General features: G+C 36.5%; 1 protein-coding gene across 1 annotated transcript in view; it reads right to left on the reverse strand.

Moving 5' to 3' along the window:
- Positions 1-8,326: 8,326 nt before the first annotated feature.
- LOC134871244 (corticotropin-releasing factor receptor 1-like) overlaps positions 8,327-19,993 on the reverse strand; it is a 71,919-nt gene continuing 60,252 nt past the window's right edge. Inside the window, exons 11-14 of the mRNA XM_063893934.1 lie at positions 18,215-18,300; positions 17,879-18,014; positions 17,615-17,656; positions 8,327-12,360 (exon numbers count right to left, since the gene is read on the reverse strand). Coding sequence (XP_063750004.1) covers positions 12,220-12,360; positions 17,615-17,656; positions 17,879-18,014; positions 18,215-18,300 — 405 coding nt within the window. The 3' untranslated portion in view covers positions 8,327-12,219. The remainder of the gene's footprint in view (positions 12,361-17,614; positions 17,657-17,878; positions 18,015-18,214; positions 18,301-19,993) is intronic.

Here is a 19,993-nt window from a genome sequence, read left to right on the forward strand (position 1 = left end):
AGTAAAACACATTCCACCCAAACATCCTCTATGTTTACTTTAATGTACACTATAACAGATGACCTTCTTCCTTAATAAGTTTCTGTCTTGTGGCTTGGTTATCCCTACAGTTCACAGTCTTATGTCTTTGGATCCATTGCTCTAATGTAGGTGGGTGAGGCTTAAGCTAGTTGATTGTAATGATATTATGGGCTCTTACCCACAAATTCCAATTTATAATTGGTTTTCCCCAACCCCATTAGATACACATTCTCTACAATCAATTGATGTGGTTTAAATGGTCCGTTTAGGTTGGGAATTTCTCACATTAATAATGTCTTACCTTGCCCCATCAATGTGTGCGACAATAAAAATATGTTATTTAAGACTCCTTTATGATTAATGATGGCCTTTAAGTTGAGCTACATATGTCAGGAGTACCAGGACCTCTCCCATTCATCCTCTTCAATTATGTGATTGACCTGCAAATCCCATTAACTCCTTACATCCAATGTATTGTCTGTTGTCCATGCAAATCCTTCCGTATAGACAATATATTATTTCCTAAACTGTAGTCGTTCATTGTAAATATTAATTCACAGTTGGTCGTTACTTCTTCAATCTTGTCTCATGCATTGTGGTTCTCTAAGAAATATTTTTAAAAAACAGATGATCAACTTATTGTAGCTTATATATATCACATCTGAAGCTTTCATCCACATATTTCTCTACCTGTGGCCTCTTCCTTATGCCTTTTCATTAACCTTAGTTTACAAGTTAACCTTTTTTTTATTTGCCATGAGGTAGGAGCACTTCATTATATGTCCCATTCTATGAGAGTGGTGTTAAGAGGACTCAAATCAAATGGAGGTTTCCAAGAATGGCATCTGTCACACATTATCACAGTTTTGCACAAACAGTAAATGTAACCCATCCCAAGTAGTATGCGGAGCAGTGTGTAGCTAGATATGTTATATACAGCGCCCATGTAGGTATCAGTTCTGGATTTGTTTGGGGACTTACAAACTCTTTGAGCTTCCTTGGCCCCTTTCAAGTGTTCAGACCTTACTTGTTTCCCAGGCTTCACACCTCATCCGCACCCTCTAAATGTGTATTTGTTTTGCAAAAAGCTGAAAACGCTGCGGAAACACTAAATTGTAGTTGTAATTAATCAACACTAGATGGCACTGAGACCTCACTCTCAACATCAGGATGCATACGAGCCTCATAACACAGCTTGCCCTCACTTTGCTTACTGTGGAGAAATTGAGTTATTGTATTTGACTTATAATATATACTTCTAATATTCACTTTCATTCAGGTTCGGCACTGTGCAATTATTAGTTCATAACCAGCAATTGAATGTTTCTAACTTTTAGTACAAATGGCGTTTTTTCATTATCAGCAGTGCACACAGGAAAAGGCTGGAAACGTCACATTTACGGGCCGTGTTCTTTATTGTCTGTGGGTAACAGTTGTTTTTTCATCTCCACAACACGAGTGGCAAATACAACAAGGGATCTCATTAGCATGATCATTTATTCATGAAAGCAGCCTCTTCCCTTTTGTTCATCATATTGAATACATTTTTGCTGTTATTCTAAACCATGTAAAGAATTTAAATGTGTTTTTTTATTTTTCCACACCAGGAGTTTAGTGATTGATGTGGCTAAGAGTCCAGGATGGGGGTGGCTGTTATTATGTTATTATTCTGATTAAGCTGTCATCATCAGTTTCCTTTTGTCTCCCAGTGGAGAGTATGTTCATTCATTGATTTTATTTTGCTCAAAACACATATACAACATGTATACATAGAGCTGAAACTATTAGTCGATGGGCCAGACATTAATTGGTAATAAATTAAAGGCTTATGTCATTTTTCATTAAAAAAAAATCATGGTTCCCATTTTGCAAATGTTAAGCTCTGCTGTTTATCCTTTGAATTCATTTAATAACCTTAAGGTTGAGGTTTGGATTAAAACAAACTGGGTATGGATCATTTTACACTTTCTTCACTATTTCTTAAAAACACTTAATGTAGAAAATAATCAGAAGATTAATCGATAATAACATTCTTATAAATAATCTTATACATAAATAGATGAATTAATAAATAAATAATACGTGAGGTTCACTTTAAATAAATAAAACAATATAATCCTGATATTAAGGCATGGGTAAATATATTCTAACATGTAGAAAATAGTATAACAGTCACAGTTTTTAACTTTTGGTTTATCTTTCTAGTTATACTTAAATACTCCAACAACATTTTCAATGCAGGATTTCAACTTGTAGCCAAATATGGTATAAATATTGCTAGTACTTAGGCAAGAGTTCTGAATACTTCCTCCACAACTGATTTCTCCCTTGAACTAAAAAACTAATTAAAAATAATGTCTATCGGTTGTGTCTGCCCCCACATCACAGCCAAGAAATGTGACTTGTTAGTGGGCAAAAGTAATATGTTTTTGTGCATCAATAAGCCTTTTAATATCCTCCAAAGCCAGACTCATCCACACTGGAGAAACACGAGCTAGACTGGGTTATTCCTAACAGAGTTGTGTTGTTTACATGTGGAGAGGTTACTTGAGTAACCATGTTATGAGCTGAGCTCTCATGCATTTAAACGCAACATTGTGTCAGTTAGTGTGGCAGCTCCCTGCTGAGACCTCCACATCCTCAGCACGGCCTTTCATTATTAAAGCTGCTCACTTACAGATGGCCCTTTAGCTTCACTGTTATTACACTCATTGTATAACACAGTCACATCTTTTATATGCTGTATTGGCTTCTGTCAGATTTCCCCTGAATAAATAATGGCCAATACCTTTTATTTTGTTTATGGCTGCTCCATTCAGTCAAAATCGAAATGTCGTGCGTCATCATATACACATTACATTTAACGTTTTTGCAGTATTGAATTGAAAATAAAGTACTGTGCATTTGAACAATGTTTGAAAGCGTAACAGGATGCAGAAATGGGAGAATTATTTTTCATTTACTTAAATAAAGCTAGCAATATCGTTCTGTCGGTTCTATGTTGCAAACGGAAAAAAAGTATTAGGAGCTAAATTATTATTTTTTTATTTACAGGGCGGAATGATCCCAGGCCATAAACATTTGTATATTTAAATATAAACATCGTGCAATATTACTTTTAAGTTTATTATTTTTATATTTAAATAAATATTTAAAAATATTATATATGTTATATTTATTCTTTTATTTTTTACTTGATTCTTCTGTTCATTTTGAGCAATTGCAAACATTTCCTTTGACATTTTTAGTTTTGTATCTCACCTTATACCATCGTATATTATTGAAATATTGTGACTAATGCTTTCACACACAAGCAGCATTTGAATTTCACAGCTGGTGGATGTGGAGCACAAGTCTATGCTGGAGAGTTAAATCTACAGCACTGTGTCAAATTTAAATATTCATACATTTAATTCATATTTTATCTGTAAGAAACTATGGTGGAAGAAATACAGAATACAGATTGTCTAGGTAGCATAAGTCAAATTACAGTAAAAGTAAAAACCTATTACCATCATAATACACTTAAAGTACCCTCCCCAATACAGAATTGTCTATTTTAGAATTGTATATATCAAATTAAGGATTATAATGGAGTATTAATGTTTTATGTACTTAGATTTGGCAGCTGGTAAAGATAGACACAATTTTTATTCATTACTATGCAGCTCGGTGACTTGTTTTATCTTCCATTATAAGAGTACTTCATAATTTACCTTTCTGAAACTGCAAAGTAACTTAAGTTATCAATTAAATGGAGTGGAAATATGGTATTTGCCTCTGAAATGTAAGGGAATAGAAGTTCAACAAAGAAGACTATAATTAAAAATCTTATGTAAACTAAAAGGACTTTGAAATCAAATTCAAGTAGCTCTCCATAAGATTTAGTCCAGTTGTATTTATTAATTCTATTTGACTGAAAACAATGGAGCTGGCTGTCTAGAGTTTTCTTGTTGATACCAGGGGCGTCACTAGGTTTTAAGGACAGGGGGGGCTAAGCCTCCAGGAGATGCACAGGATGTGAGCGAACGTTTAATTTCACAAACAGCTAACAAAAACTGAGAAATTGCCTTACACTTTTTGGACAGATTTAACAGATCCTTTACTGTGTAAATGTTTCGGGCCACCATTACATCTTTAATACAGTACAACAACAAACACAGGAAGTACTGTATGTTGACAGCATTAACAACAACAAAAAAAGAAAAATCACATAGTTACAGTGCCGTATTCAACCAATGCTTCTTATAAAGCTCTATGGCAAATGCATCTGTGCGTTTTCCCTTAAGTGTGTCACACACTGCTTGTTTGCAGATCAAAGCTTCTGCCAGGTCTAAAGTCTCTTTCTGAAGGAGCTTGTGGAGTCCTTCGGTTACAGACAGAAGGGCCTGAAACATCAGTAGTGCATAGACTGCTGAGAACTTATAGAGCTTTGCTCTGAGACCAACAGTCATGGGGGATCTAATAGCAGAAAGGCACTCCAAAATGGCAGACAACGTGTCAAGAGCTGCACTGATTGACCGCAACTGACAAGCCCAGCAAGTGTTTGAAAGTTGGACAAGCTCAACTGTTCTCAATCCAAGCCTTGTCTGAGTCTCCATGAACTTCTGATGATTCACTAGGGAGGTGCTGAAAAAAGAGTAAACACACTCCAACAAGCTGAAAAGCTCCACAGCCTCTGGGATGGCCTTGCAAGTATGGCACAACACCAGGTTGAGTTTGTGAGCGTAACAATGCACATAGATAGCTTCAGGGTGGAGCCTTCTAAAATGTGCTTGTACACCTCCAGTGGTCCCACTCATGACAGCTGCACCATCATAAGTTTGTGCTACACACTTAAGCTCTGCAAGACCATTTTTTTGAATCTGCTGCTGCAGCTCCTTTGCAATGGACTGGGCATCAAATGACTTAATCTCCGCAAGCGCTAGGAAACGTTCCTTCACTGCCCCGTCTGACACATACCTGACGCAAACAGCTTACTGCTCTGATTTGACATCTCTTGCTTCATCTGCCATTTTGGCATAGATTTTGGACTTTGTCATTTCAGATACAATGACACTTGTCACTTCCTGGGCACAACAGTCAATCATCTCATTCTGGGAGGTTGCTGAGGTATACTGAGCATTTGATGGGGGGTTATGTTTTTGCAGAAAAGGATCAAATTCCTTCAAAAGCTCCATGCACGCAAGAAAGTTCCCTCTGTTTGTGCTGTCTTTTCCTTCATCATGGCCACGAAAAGGGAGTCCCTGTCTCCCTAACATAGAAGTGACTGCAACAATTCGCCTGAGATATTCTCTTCTCTCTTCTATCTCACTCACATTTGCTGAAGCTATCATCTGTGCAACATTTCCCTGTTTTCTAGTTGCCTGATAGGTCTTCCATGCAACAACACTGTCTTTATGTGTTTGTGCAATCTGAAGCCCCCCTAAAATAGGCCTAATGACGCCACTGGTTGACAATTGTGTACATAGTTCAAGTTTTTGTGTGCATAAAATTCAGAATAACCTTAATGAAGTTCTTTGCCATAGGCACCCAGTTTGTAATTTTGCAAAAAATATAAATATTGCAATAATTTCATCTTTGGGCCATAAATAATGGATAAAAAAACCTGAAGGGCAACACCCAAAGACAACTTACAATTCATAAAATAGTTTAAAACGTGACAAAAACACAAACCCAGTATAGTACTCACTGTAAGTTCATGTACTTAAATACATTTCTACTTTAAATGCATTGATTTTCTTCCAACTTCTTTGTTAAATGGTTGTTAAGATTGATCACGATGCAGCCTCTCTACTACAGAGTGCATCACGCTGGCACAATACTCATACTGTTCCAGACAAACCTTTAGTCATTATGAAATCATCTCCAACAGCTCCGACTGTTAAGTTAATGACATAAGAATTGAGTCATGCTGAGTAGACGCTAATCAGAGCTCCAGTCCCAGAGCTAAACGCTGATTGCATCAATGACTCTGTAAACTGGCAGTAACAGTCCGCCTCAAGCTGCTCTGCAGGCAGCCACTAACCTTGTTGGTCACTTTAAGTGTTTGCATGGAATTTCACAACCAATTTACTGTTCGTATGTTTTTATCCTTTGAGAATCAACATGAATACTGTCACAGTCAATATCTGCAACTCTCATACCCACCCTCCCGCTCACTGTTGTGCACTTGCACAACATCTATGATTAAAAGCAGGAGAGGCTTCCCTCTTGTTCACGAGAGGAAATGGTGAATGTTTACTTCATCATTTACAGATTACTCCAGAGCTTTACAGTTCATAAACTCATCTTATTCTATGCAGGCTGACAAGTCGGCTTCTTCCAGATCTGTATTGAAGCCACATGATGGCTCCGTGTGATTCATGGCTGCACTATTCAATCAGATGGAAATGTTGCAGATGATTTTTTGTTTCTGTAAACATTTAACCAAATCGCAGCCAAACACATTTGGGCTTTTTGAAGACTAAGGCTTAAAAATAAAGTTCTGAGAGCGATGTTTGCTTACAAAACATCCAGAGATGGAAAATGATGCTACTCATGTGTTTTATTCATGTAAAAGTACAATTTTGACTCAGTAAAAATACTCTGTTGCAAGTAAAAATAAAGACACAGGTCTTTTACCTCAGTAAAAGTAGCAATACCACAGTAAAGATATACAATTGAAGCTCATTTTCAGATTCATACTTGTATTTACAGTTGTTGCTAGAACAATTTTACAAGCTTTAAAGATAAAAAGCACGTACATTTTCTCATATTCTCTGTCTAAATATACAGCATTGTCTGAAACGCTCTGTTTTAGCAGTTTAACATTGGGTTGCTTGTTGACAGTTTGGGTCCATGTATACTTCCTGTTAGTTGATGTCATTTACATACACTGTAACAGGACTAAAACTAGATTTAGAATCTTTAAATTTAAAACTGTGACTTGATGGGGGTGTTTGTATTTTCAATCTGACGATCTATGCGAAAATGAGAGCGTAAAACAACGTGTTCTATTTTACATGAATTAACCAATGGGCTAATTAAAATCCATTAAAGGAAAACTTTCATATTGATATGTAGAATACAAAATAAAGTGCCTCCGCTAGTCAGTGAGGATGACAATGTAACAGATGGTTATGATAACATGTGATGATCTGTAACAGTATGCCTAAGGAAATAAATAAAAAAATGTAGGTGAAAGCTAATAGGAGTATAAGAGATAATGTATAGCTAGCTTTTAATCCATTGTAAACTTTGAGTGCTTTTGAAACATGCCGTAAGGTTATTTAGAGCAAGCTAGTAGCTCATAAACTGGCTAACTAAGTAGCTCTAAATGTTCCAACAGCGTTCTGAATTTGCGAACGGTCTAGTTACCAAAAGAGTAATCTCCACCATTTGTTGTGAAATTGGGGACATTACGACCTTATTGAAGTCCGATTTCAATATACTCTCCAAGTATTTATATCACACTTAGACCTGCTTTATATAAACATGAATATCTTTTAACAATTTGGGATCTTTAAACAAAAGTACAAAATAATTAATACCAAAGTATAGTTACCGATAAAAGGACCAATACTATATGCAAAATAATCAAACAAATCACTGGATTACAATAATAATAATGATAATAATAATAATTAGTGTTCATCAGTTCACAAGTTGAAACTGATAGTGGTGAAGCTCACTTTAATTACCTTATATACTAGCTTAATCGATATTAATTCATTGATATTTAATCAGTGGTTTATATTTTGTATTCATAATCTGAATTTTTAAAGCAAAACATGTTAAAGTAAATGTGGTGAAGTAAAAAGAATAATATATCCCTAATAATATAAGAAGTAGAAAATGGAAACACTGAAAGTGCAAATACCTCTGAATTGTCACACGCACGCACGCACGCACGCACGCACGCACGCACGCACGCACACACACACACACACACACACACACACACACACACACACACACACACACACACACACACACACACACACACACACACACACACACACACACACACACACACACACACACACACACACACACACACACACACACACACACACACACACACACACACACACACACACACACACACACATACACACAGGGCTTAAAAGGATCACACGATGCTCAAGATGCATTCCTTGTTTGCATTTGTCTCAGGGGACCGTGGAGACGATTGCCACAGTGAGTCTGAGCCTTTTAAGTGGGTTAAAAAAAAAAGCGGTACCCCATAACGTTAGCTGAATGTGTATATGTGTGGTGCTATATAAATAAAACTTGACTTCACATTGTTAAATATTTCATTCAGTCAAATGCAGTACCGTTTATTATCTCTTCACATTTTTTCCAGTATGAAAATAACAACATTGAAAATAAATAACAATAAATAAGAACGTGAACTTCATTGTAATTCTGTTTAACATGTTATGTACCACATCACTGTGAAGACATCATTAAATATCTTCGGATGCTTTTTACGTGTCACCAACATCCTCTGCTGCTCATGTCTGACATTTTAAATGTTCTTTTTGGTAAATTTCACTAACATCATATGATTACTAAACTTTTCTTACACACAAAAAAACCCAATACTGTTCAAAAGTGTGTAATCTCCTGCGACCAAAGCTTGATTGTCTCCAGTTATGTCTGAGGGGAATACTCTTATGTGTTTGAGCCTTCATGTTTTTAGATTTTAGAAAGTTTTCTTAAAAGGTTTGTTTTGTAGATGGAGAACTGTAGATGATTGAACCAGATACACGATTGAAATTGCAGAAGAATCCCTCTGGGCATCACTCCAATAAGAACAGAGCAAATCAATAGTTATTGGTAAAATAAACTGTGCACAAAGCATCAGCATATGTTTGCAGGTTTAGAGAGCAACAGCTTTCAGTGTCAAGTGCACATGAAAGCTCGTACAAACAGCAAATATGTTGCTTAAGCAAGCTCTTTGTGAAACTCTGCAGCAGAAATAAAAGGTTAGCATTAACACAATTGGAACTGGATCAGGAACATCCTCTGAGCATACTGTTCTCACAAACCCTAGTTTAAACCTCTTCAATCTAAGTACTCAATGGACTGTAGAGGGCCCAAAGAAAAATACTTTGCGTTTTTGAGAGCTGAATTGCAACGTAGGGGTTAAGTAATGATCATTGGTTCTTTAACGCATGCCAATTTCTTGAGTGATTTAGCCTGTTATTCCTGTGCATTTCTGCTTTTCACATGTCATTTCATGGCGAGTCAGTTTTTGAGGCAACTTCTCCATGAGTAAGGCGACATGAAAGTCTGCATAGAGAGGAGGGATGGGTCAAACTGCAGGATCTTCTCAGGAGACATTTCTTATGCAAAACCCCAAATCAACCATTGAATTAATACCAATGACTACTCACCTTACTTATGAATAACTTCATTTACGTAACATACAACATTTTTCACACAAACCATGATTTTTTCTTAACCTGACCAATTAGTTATGTTGCTTCAACATAACCATGTAGTTTTCTTTGAATTAACAGCAGTGTTTAAAACTGCCGATATGTGTCCATATGAGATGAGCTGGGACTGAGAATGGGGCTCAAAATGACGCGCTAAAAGCTTTAAATTGCGTGAAATGACATCAAAATGCCCTTTGAAGCAGCATGATAATTAAACACCTTCCCATGAGATAACTTTGGAGAAAAAGAATAAGGTATTCCCCCATCATGCCACACTGTAGGGAAATTGATTAAAATATAAGTACAAAAATGTTCATTCGGTTTCTTTCGGGGCAAAAACTATTTCAAATGTCAGTAATACATTTAGTGTCTGCATTATACGGTTATTATCTCAGTTAAAATAGACATTATGGAAAGAAAATATGACAGCTTAATTAAAAACAGTTCAACCATAGTGTAATCTTGCATTATGTTACCCCCATACACTGTACATCCAATTACTCATGATGCAGTTTTACTGCTCAGCTGATCAATACTAGAAAAAGACACATCACAGCGGCATGTGAATTCCTGTTACCTTAAACATTTTTGACATTTCATCACAACCAGAGCTCACACTTCTATTGGGTATTAGTGCCATCGTAGGTTACTAGCAAACATTTCATTATGGAGCCTTGAGAGGTGGGTTTCATGAAAGTTGCGATAATAAAGGAGAAGAAAGACATTTAAAAAAAAAAAAGGTCAATAAAATATCAAATACAAAAAAAAAAATCCCTTGTAGGAAGATGGGTACAATTTTGGACAATGTAATTCAAATATAAACAACTTAGCTGGACTACTGTCTTTATAAAAATGGAATGTAATATACAGGGTAAAATTTCAGAATTTTTATTTTGTTGAAAATTTGTGACTTCAATCCCAAAGATTTTAAGGATTTTTTTCGTGCAAATTTTATGATTGTGGCAATTGTACACTTTTTTCTTTCACTAATACCCCAATCCAATGGCTCTACAATGACACAAATCTACAATGGCCCTAATTTGGTATTCACATAAATTGAGAGGGAAAACATAAATTGATTTTAGAACAAAATGATGATGTTCAAATACAATTTGACATAAACAGCAGTAGATAAAAATGCACAGGTGCTAGGCATACTGGTATAGTAGGAATGTGGACTGTGACTTGCTGATCACATGGATGATGTGCCCATATGATTCACAGTGTGTGGTTTGTGTTTTGGTTTATATTTGTGACTTAAACCCCCTGTTTATATTATATTTATATATTTACAATAAATTGGTAAACAGAGTTACTGCGAAGCTTGCTCCCATAATGTTTCAAGTCAAACCACCACCGTGGAAAGTCATTTGATGAGATACAAGAATAAACTCCTTCATGGTAAAATAAACGGTATAGTCACTGGTTTGCTGGTAGAGAGGAAACAATAATAAGTCTCTTTATTCAGCTGAAGAGTTTTGTTCCAAAAAGATCTTTCAAAGTCCATTCTTGACCTTATGGAAAGAAATTTGACACTCAAAATCTAGTTACTAGCTTTTTTATTAGCTTTCAATTGCAACATACAAAGTATTCAAGTCCTTCACTTCAGAAACATTACTGATATTACATAGTTAATGTGTTTTAATTCAGTATGTAAGAATAATCAGGAAAATGTAGACTATGTAATAAAAGTATAGCAATTTTCCCTGTGAAAGAATACTATTAAATCATTAGAGTATTATGATGTATCCATTCATGCAAAAGCAGGATATTACTGTTGTATTGATGGAAGTTGAGGTAATTTCAACTTAGTGTATTACTATTATTGAACCATAAAACTTTTAAATACAATAATTAAAATACTTGCTGATTAATTTTTCTATCAATCAAGTCCTTATTTGTACTTAAATATATAAATAAAAATACTATAACCTGTTTAACTTAATATAACATCATACTTTATAAACTCTTCATAATATTTTGTTTGCAAGTACCTGAAACACAGTACTTGAGTAATTGTACTCCACCATGATTTTTGTACATTGGAGTAAGACCCCTGGTTCCCCCTGATTCAAGTCTTTATACTAAGCTAGGCTAATCGCCTACTGCCTCTGGTTTTTCTTCATGATCGATGTATTACTTTAGAACAAAACTCTTCAGGTATAAAATGATGGAATGCGTTCAACTTTCTGGAAAAATTATAAAAAGAGCATGAATGCACTGAACAGAGGAAGATAGCACAACACCAAATCAACAAACACCATGATCAGACAATTGTCTGTGACAACAGAATAAAAATAACTGAAAATAAATTCATTTTAATAACTTAGTTTAAGTCCAGTGTCCGCAGCGGTGGAATCCAGTTCAGTGCAGTCCAAGCGGCCAAAGCTCTGAGTTTTCACAGATAGCAAAACAAATAAATAAAAGTATGCAAGCAGGAATACAACAGAGACTTTCTATGGCAGGCAAACATTGAAGAATATGGAGTGCTGTACATTCACACCCTGATTCAAAGTCCCCCAGCCTGGTCACGTGCATCACTTGATCCACTAACCTCTTGTTTTTCCAAAGTCTGCAGTGTCCTTTTTCTCCTTCCTCATCCATTTTCACGACTGTGTAATGTCTCTCTGGAGGTTTAGGGGACTGATGCAGTCCCTCTCTGTGGCCCTGCCCCAGCTTACAAAGTGGTTCAGTGTAGTCCAGTGATGTGGCAGAAAAACGATGACGACAGCTCAAAAAACTGTATCCAGGTTGGCGCCGGCCTTCTGTCTCATAGTGACGTGGACTGCTTAATGCTGTGAAAGCTGACCCGTGAAGGAGAGGTGGGGATGGACATGGCCTGGGTCATCCGGGCCCGGATGGAGTGCTGCTCCTGCCATCGGTGGAACCGCTTTCTCACAGCCGACCGCACCTGGTGACAACAAAACAGGAAGAATCATAAACAGTCAGCTGATGGTCATTGTGTTACCCTGGGGCTCTATTATGCTTTTTGGCGTTTTCCCTTTCCTGTAGTGTGTTATATAGGTTTTTGTGCATGTGAATAGTCTGCAAATGCTAAAATCCCAAAGTTCCTTCCAACACTCCCCCCCAAGCCTGAAACGCCTCCATTGGACTCTTTTGTTTACTTCTGTGACATAAAGACATCACTATGTAACAGTTGCGCTTCTTTATCTAGAATCTTCAGTTATTAATAACTTCGCAGACCTAGATTAATAGTACAAAATGTAATCAGTAAATATTATGATATTGGGTGATATCACTGGAGGTTCAGTAGTTCAGTTCTTACAGCCAGCGGTCAACATGTTGAAGTGTCATTTGGAGAGACACTGATCCCCAGAGGTGCTTTGTAAGTCACTTCGGATAAAAGTGTCAGCTAAATCAAATGTAAGATGATATTATATGAGTAAGACATTATTGATCCACAGGGGGAAATCTAAAACATCTTAAAAGTCTCTATGGCTGACCTACCTTCAGTGTTAATTTATTTATTTAACTATGACAAAATAGGTTCAGCTATTACCATTTTTTTCCATGGCTAAGATGAAATGATGATAACATGGCAACGATTTCATTAAACACTATTCCCAAGTTGACAAAAACGATGAGAGTAAATGTTGAAAATTATAACGATACCAAAATCTCCTTTCATTTCCGTCACATTCAACCGTGTCTCAGTTCTTGTGTCAGTCTTCGTAATTTTGGCTACCATAAAATATAATAATTCATTTGGCATTTTGTTGGGTCAGGTCAGGTTCATGTTGATTTATAATGGCATAGTTGGGCATGTTGGGTGGAGCAGATTCTCTAATAATGGGGAGGGGGGGTGGGGGGGTTTGGATGGGACTGACCTACACACTATTAATGAGTTCAGTCTGGAGGACCCGGCCTAGCAGAGCTGTATATGTAGTTACTCAATCTGGGTTTTCTTTTCATCATGATATGTGAAATAAGTTTGATTCAAATTCAAATATGTTTGTTTTGGCCTATCTGAAATGTATAATATATAAATGTATATATATATATATATATATACAGTATATATATATATAAGCAAAATATAGCTGAATAAAATGAAGAGAGAGAAAACCTTTTGCCTAATAAGGACTTGAGGTTGACCATATGTTGACTTACACTTGAATCAAAATATATTTTGACTATCATTGACTAAATATTTTTTTTTTAAAACAGACTAAAATAAGACTAAAGCTTATAAGATTTAATTTTTTTTAAGATGAATACTTAACCTTAAAAAAATCTAAAATAATTTTTTCTTGGCATGAGTGGGCTTCCATACCTATCAGTCTCTGCATTTTAAAATCAAATTTGCGCCTGCAATTACACTAAATTCCATTTATTTTGTAACCACGATCTATTGCAACATCTTACAGTAAATCATTTTAATGATGATTAAAAAGAGTTCCTCCTCCTCTCCTCTCTCAGGTCCAAACCAAAATCAATCGTCCCATGTGTCCCACTTCTCTACATCCCTGCCTTTAGTAATCATTATCCAAAAAAGAGCTTTAATCTTAAAAAAAGCTGATCCCCCACAATCACTCTAACACACTATGATATTTTACATCTCAATTCATCAGCTTGCTAACCAGTGTTGTGTTGGCTGCTGTCCTCTGTGAACAGGATGTAATCCTCCCCGCACATGTTATGGAACAAAATGTTTCCCCCTTCTATCAAGTCCTTTGTTCATCTGTCTCATTTATTTTTTGCTATTCTCGGCCTGAAACAAAACCCTAAATCAATATCCTCTGTAAACTACACACGCTGGTTAATCTCCTTGTTGGTCAGTGATGAGACATCCATTCATCATCTACCCAGCTCTCAGAGAGTGGGACGTTGACCAAAGGCCAGCAGTCAGCTGATATCACATCCATGTGCCGCTCCTCGAGGAACACCTTGTAAAGTGATGATTATTCTGCAGTGGACTGTATCACCAGATTATGATTCAACCGACGAACCAGCAGGCTTTCCTGATTAAAGTCAAGATCTCACATAATCCTCATTATCACACAAAAAGGTCAGGTGATACTATATCTTAATTCTTATTTCATCTTCCTCCTGCAGGTTTTAGCTGAAGCCAGAAGGATATTGATTGGGAGAGCACGATGTGGAAGTTAATTTACACTTTTAAGTGGAAAGCTGTCCTTTTCAGATAAAACCTTTACAGGCTCTAAAAATTGATTTTCTCTGTCAGCTTCTACTATAACTGATGTTTTGGCCTTTTTTTTAGTCGTTTTTATTGCTGAAAAACATTAGAGAACAATTAGAACTTGCAGAGTTTAAAAGGTCGCTATTTAATTTTGTAAGATTTTTCGTATTTTTTCTGACATTGAAGTGAGAGAGAAAAGGTGTCGGTTGTCAGTCAAAACACCTGCTCAACTTACATTCCCTTCATTTTGAATATACTGTTTGTATACTTTACACTTTATAAGTACGTATTTACACCATTCTTGTTTACATTACTGAAATTACTGTACACCTGTCAAACACAGTTATATATATAATATTAAAGAGGCCATATCATGCTCATTTTCAGGATCAAATTTGTATTGTGTGCCTCTACTGTGCCATATTTTATATATTTTTTAATAAAATACTGCCTGTGCTACAGCACCTCTTTTCACCCTCTGAAACCAGAGCCCAGTCAGTCAGAGCTGGCCGGCTCTATTGTGATTTGTCAACCACAAAGAGATGTCCAGCCCCTTAGTCTATCAAGTACAACTTGTTGAAGATCTAACCAATAGAAGTGTGAGTGTTACATAGTTATGTCAGTATTTTACGAAAGTAAACAAAGGAGTCCAGGGGGGGGGGGGGGGGAGTGTGTGGGAGAGAAACTCCCTCTGGAGGGAACACAGGGATTTTAGCTTTTGCAGACCATTTACATGCACAAAAATCTATGTAACACACGACAGAAAAGGGAAAACCCTAAAAAGCATAATAGGGTCCCTTTATGTTATATTTTATATATGTCAAACTGTATTTCTATATTCTGTAAAAATGTGCCAGATATGCTCTTATTTTATGTCTTTTTTGTTACTTACATGATTTTATTCATATTCATATTTAATGAGCATCGTTGAAGGGAGCCAAAAACTCTTTTTCTTCTGTGTTCTATAAATATAACAAATAACTTCGTATGAAAAAACATGTCTTTCAGTGGCTTTTCAAAACCTTTTCAGATATGTAGCAAGAAAGAGAAAACTAAGCAACAGGGACAATGAGTTACAGGATGAACTCACGGGAACAATAGAGCTATTGTTTATTATACGGCTACGAAGTGATCTGTCAGGACAGCCTTGTGCTTTATTTTGAAAGTCAGTCAGTTGGTCTTTCACTATGGCCCAAATATGTCGATAGTTCTTGGATGGATTGCCATTCGAAATAATTATTTGTGTTAGTGTGCTTGTTATTGCTTGGAAACATCTGCAGAGATTGTGAAGGATGGGAGGAGGGACAGATAAGGTCGAGGACAGGAGAGTTGTGATTTTTGGAAGAAGAAAAAAAGATTGATGCATATTTTTTAATGGATTTTTCTTTAACTTGTGCAATGCTGTGCTTTGGTAAATTATCTCTGTTTTGGGGCATGAAAACAATGCATATCCCACATGTATGCAAATAGAAATCATATGACAAAAATACTCAATACAATAACAAGTAAAAAGTAAGAATAATAAATCATTTGTCAAGATCAGTGTATTTAATTCCATTTCCATAAAAATGTAATACATAAATCCTATAGCTTGAAGTAGGAGAGTGTGCAACATGTAAATAGGTTTCAAGATTATTATCTCTTATAAAAAAGGACACATACATAAGAGATAGATGACGTGCCATCTACCCATAAGTCTTATAGTTATTATTTCTAAAAACCTGTGTCCGGCAATGTGGCTATAAATAGGTTGACAGCCTTTTGGATTACTCAACTAAACAGAGTACAAAAAACAGGATTTGGGGAGGAGCCATCACTGACTTGGTCTTCAAAAGTACATTTTGTTTTGATTCACTTAAATGAACCTAGTATCCCAATGTTATGTTATTGTATACATTTCCTTTTCACTCTTTGTTGCTGTATAGTGGTGAACTCTTCCCACAAGCAGCATATTGTGCCCTCCCAGTTATTCAGCCTGTGCAGAGTTACTTCCTGATTATGGGAGTTTTTATTTTTATTTTTTATCTGATCTCTGCACTAGGACTCTGATAAATACACACCTGGTGTTTGCAATACCAACTGTGCTGATTTCATTTACACCTGGCAGGTCCTATAGTCAAGCCAGAAGGGTATTCATCATGACGTTAGAGAGCACAGTGTGGAAGGTAATTTACACTTTTAGGTGCAAAATTGCCCTTAAAAAAACTTTAAAGGCTCTAAAATGGATTCTCCCTATACTATAACTGATGAAGTCATTTATTAACAGTTTGGGTTTCTTCCTTTTCTGAGTTTTTCTGAGATTCAAGTGGCCAGGGTTTATTAAAAAAAGGTGAAATTTAGCAATATACTAGTGACAATGTAACAACAGCTGTTGGATTGTTAATCAAACCACGTGATAGCGTTTGCGATATCTTCTTTCATAATTTGTTAATATTAATGCATGCTGCTGGGAAACAACTGGTTATATGTTAACTAACTCTGATACCACTTCTACTTTTTATATACTTTGGATCTGTACTTTTTTAAAGGGGCCCTATTGTGCATTTTTCCCTTTCCTTAGTGTGTTATATAGGTTTTTGTGCATGAAATGGTCTGCAAAGTCTAAAATCCCAGAAACCAGATTTCTGGTTCTAATTCTGTGTCAAAATGTTGGTCTTTAAACAAGTGCTATTAATATTAGTTTTAATTACATAACACATTAAATGTAGCATCTCCGCATGCATATTCATATTTCAGCGCTATTTTGAGAGGGTTTCACCCCCGATTTCTCAGTGAGACCAAGTTAAGGCTGACACTGTCATGAGGAGTAGAAATTGATGTCACTTACACATGACAAGTCTTAATTGTGCCCTAAATAAAAATGCTTCCAGCGTTATCACTGAACAACAACAACAGCCACCAAAAGGGAGAGTGGAAGCGCCTGAAGATGGATAATACAAATAAATGTTGAAAGCATGGGGGAATGTGAAATGTTAGATCAATATCCAGATGTGAATGTGCTTACCTCGCTGTTTAGGAAGCAGTAAAACACAGACACAAAGAAGCCCTGTGTGGAGAGGAAACAAAACATCGTATAAAAAGGAGGGCATTCAAAACATCAACGCCCTGATCCGGTTTTCATAGCGTGCACAGCAGCTTATCACACATTACACTCATTCAATCATCTCCGGAGATGAACAATTCATCCGTCCACCACTTTTTATTCCAAAATACACCCATGCAGAAGATAATATTACGCCCTGAGAGCATTTAGGACGTCTACACGTACCTGGAAGGACTCCAAAACAGAGTTGAAATATATAAAGACGATTTGAGAGATCTCATCTTCCCCCGGGTTGACAAAGAACAGCATATAGGTGATTCCCAGGAGAGGAAGAAGTACCAGCGTAGCCTTCACAGCTTTCCTACAGACGATCAGAAAAACAAAAAGTAGACAGCAAAGCTGTTATAAAACTTTTACACACTGTACAGCTGTATCCCATCACCACACTCTACAGAGCCAAGTATAAAACATGAATTATTTATGGTGTGCACATTCAGGAGAAGCTCAAACGTTTTTTCCCATGCAGGGTCACCTGAGCATTGCACGGGAAAGTAAACGTACCTGTATTGGATTGTCTCTGATGTGGTGGAGGCCCGCAGTTTGGTCATCAGGATTCTCACGATGTTGAAAAGGAAAATGAAGTTGATCTGTTGGGAAAACCAAACTCAGCAATTAAAATGATACTCTTCAAGTAATTATAGAGTCTAGAGAAAGGCTGGGATCACTGTTTCAGACGGGTGGAAAGCAAACAATGGAGGATGGTTGTCTGGCATCAGTGGGGCACAAAACTCATCAGAGTGTACGGACAACAAAGCCCGGAGCACAGGTCTCTCACCTGTGGATTTAACTCCCTCCAAAACAGGAAAGCCCTGAGGAACTCTAGTGTTGTGAACCACAAAGATGACGTCCATAAATGCATCACGTGTCTAACTATCATCAGGTTTTAAAAAACACCTTTGGTGTTACTTGAAAAAATGGCTTTTAATTTAGTTTTGAAAGATATAAATATGGAAGCCCATTTGTGACAGGAAAAGGGAAACATTAATTCAAATGTAACAATTAAAAGTACTTAAAATTAGATTTAAGGTCAAAATGTACGTGTGCTAAGTCAACAACTTTTATCAAGTTAAGTCTATTAAAAGTAAAAAAATGTTTTTTACGAATGTATAATTTTAAAGGAATCATTTGTAACAGACTATTTTACATGATAGTATTGCAACATAAAAGTAAAATGACGGTTGTTATTTAATTATTAATTGGATTATTTTTTAGTTAGGTCTACATTGCAAAAAAAAGTTAACTTTTTGTATCTAAGTCCCAGGTAATGTCTTTAAGATTTTCACTTGAATATGATATAAAACAGAAAACAGTAAATCTCCATATGTAAGAGGCTAAAGAGGCTTTTTAGTCTTTTTCATTAATAAAAAATGACTTTTAAATTTAAAACAGTTAGCATTGTTTTCCTGTTTTCCTGATCTATAAATGCAGAGCTTCCTCCATCACTGTTGATGGCAGCAGGATTGTGTATCTGGGTTTGATTTCCTCTTTTTTGTGATTGAAAAAATACAAAATAACGCCAGCCTTCTCCTTTACCGATGCTATAACCTGTAACTGCTATCTAAACTGCACCTTGAGATTAATATTCCCCACAATGGGATGAATGACAAAATCAATACCTTGCACAATAGGTGTGGATTGTGTAACAATGGAGCAAAAATAGCTGTAGAAACACTTCCCAGTGCCAGATGACCTGACCTTGGCCTGAACAGATGGATGGCAATCTTTCAAGAACCATCCATTTCAATAGTGCTCAATAACCTCATGCATTATATTAGCATGTTAAATAAGATACTTATTTAATACCTTATCCCAGTACATCACCTAATGCCTGACATTAACTGCCTCCAATAGTAAAAGGCACTGATGGTTCACCACCGCAGCAACCTGACAGTTACCTAAAATATACTGGTGTCCTGAAGATGATCCTGGAGGATCAAGTGCTCAGCAAAAGAGATAAAAGCCTGAGAGGGAAATATGCTATTGTAAGCAAGACAATCTTCGGTGAAAGTAGCAGAGGGATATTGAATGAGGCAGCTGTGTGCTTTAGGGGGAGAGTAAGGCAGGAGAGACAGAAAAGTGCCTCTTTGAGAGATGCCTTTTTCAACTAGTGAGAGAAGATCAGGGAATGTTCTGTTCAAGCAGGGATGGGAAGGTCAGTCCTCCACTGGAGACCTGGCAGGGAGAAAATAGATCAAACTGAGCAGAGAAATGGTCAATCCACCACAGCGAGGGGAGGTAGGGTTTAAAAAGTCAGGGCGTCCATGTGGATCGGGACAGGAG

The sequence above is a fragment of the Eleginops maclovinus genome, chromosome 10, assembly GCF_036324505.1.
Source record: "Eleginops maclovinus isolate JMC-PN-2008 ecotype Puerto Natales chromosome 10, JC_Emac_rtc_rv5, whole genome shotgun sequence".
NCBI classification, from domain to species: Eukaryota; Metazoa; Chordata; class Actinopteri; order Perciformes; family Eleginopidae; genus Eleginops; species Eleginops maclovinus.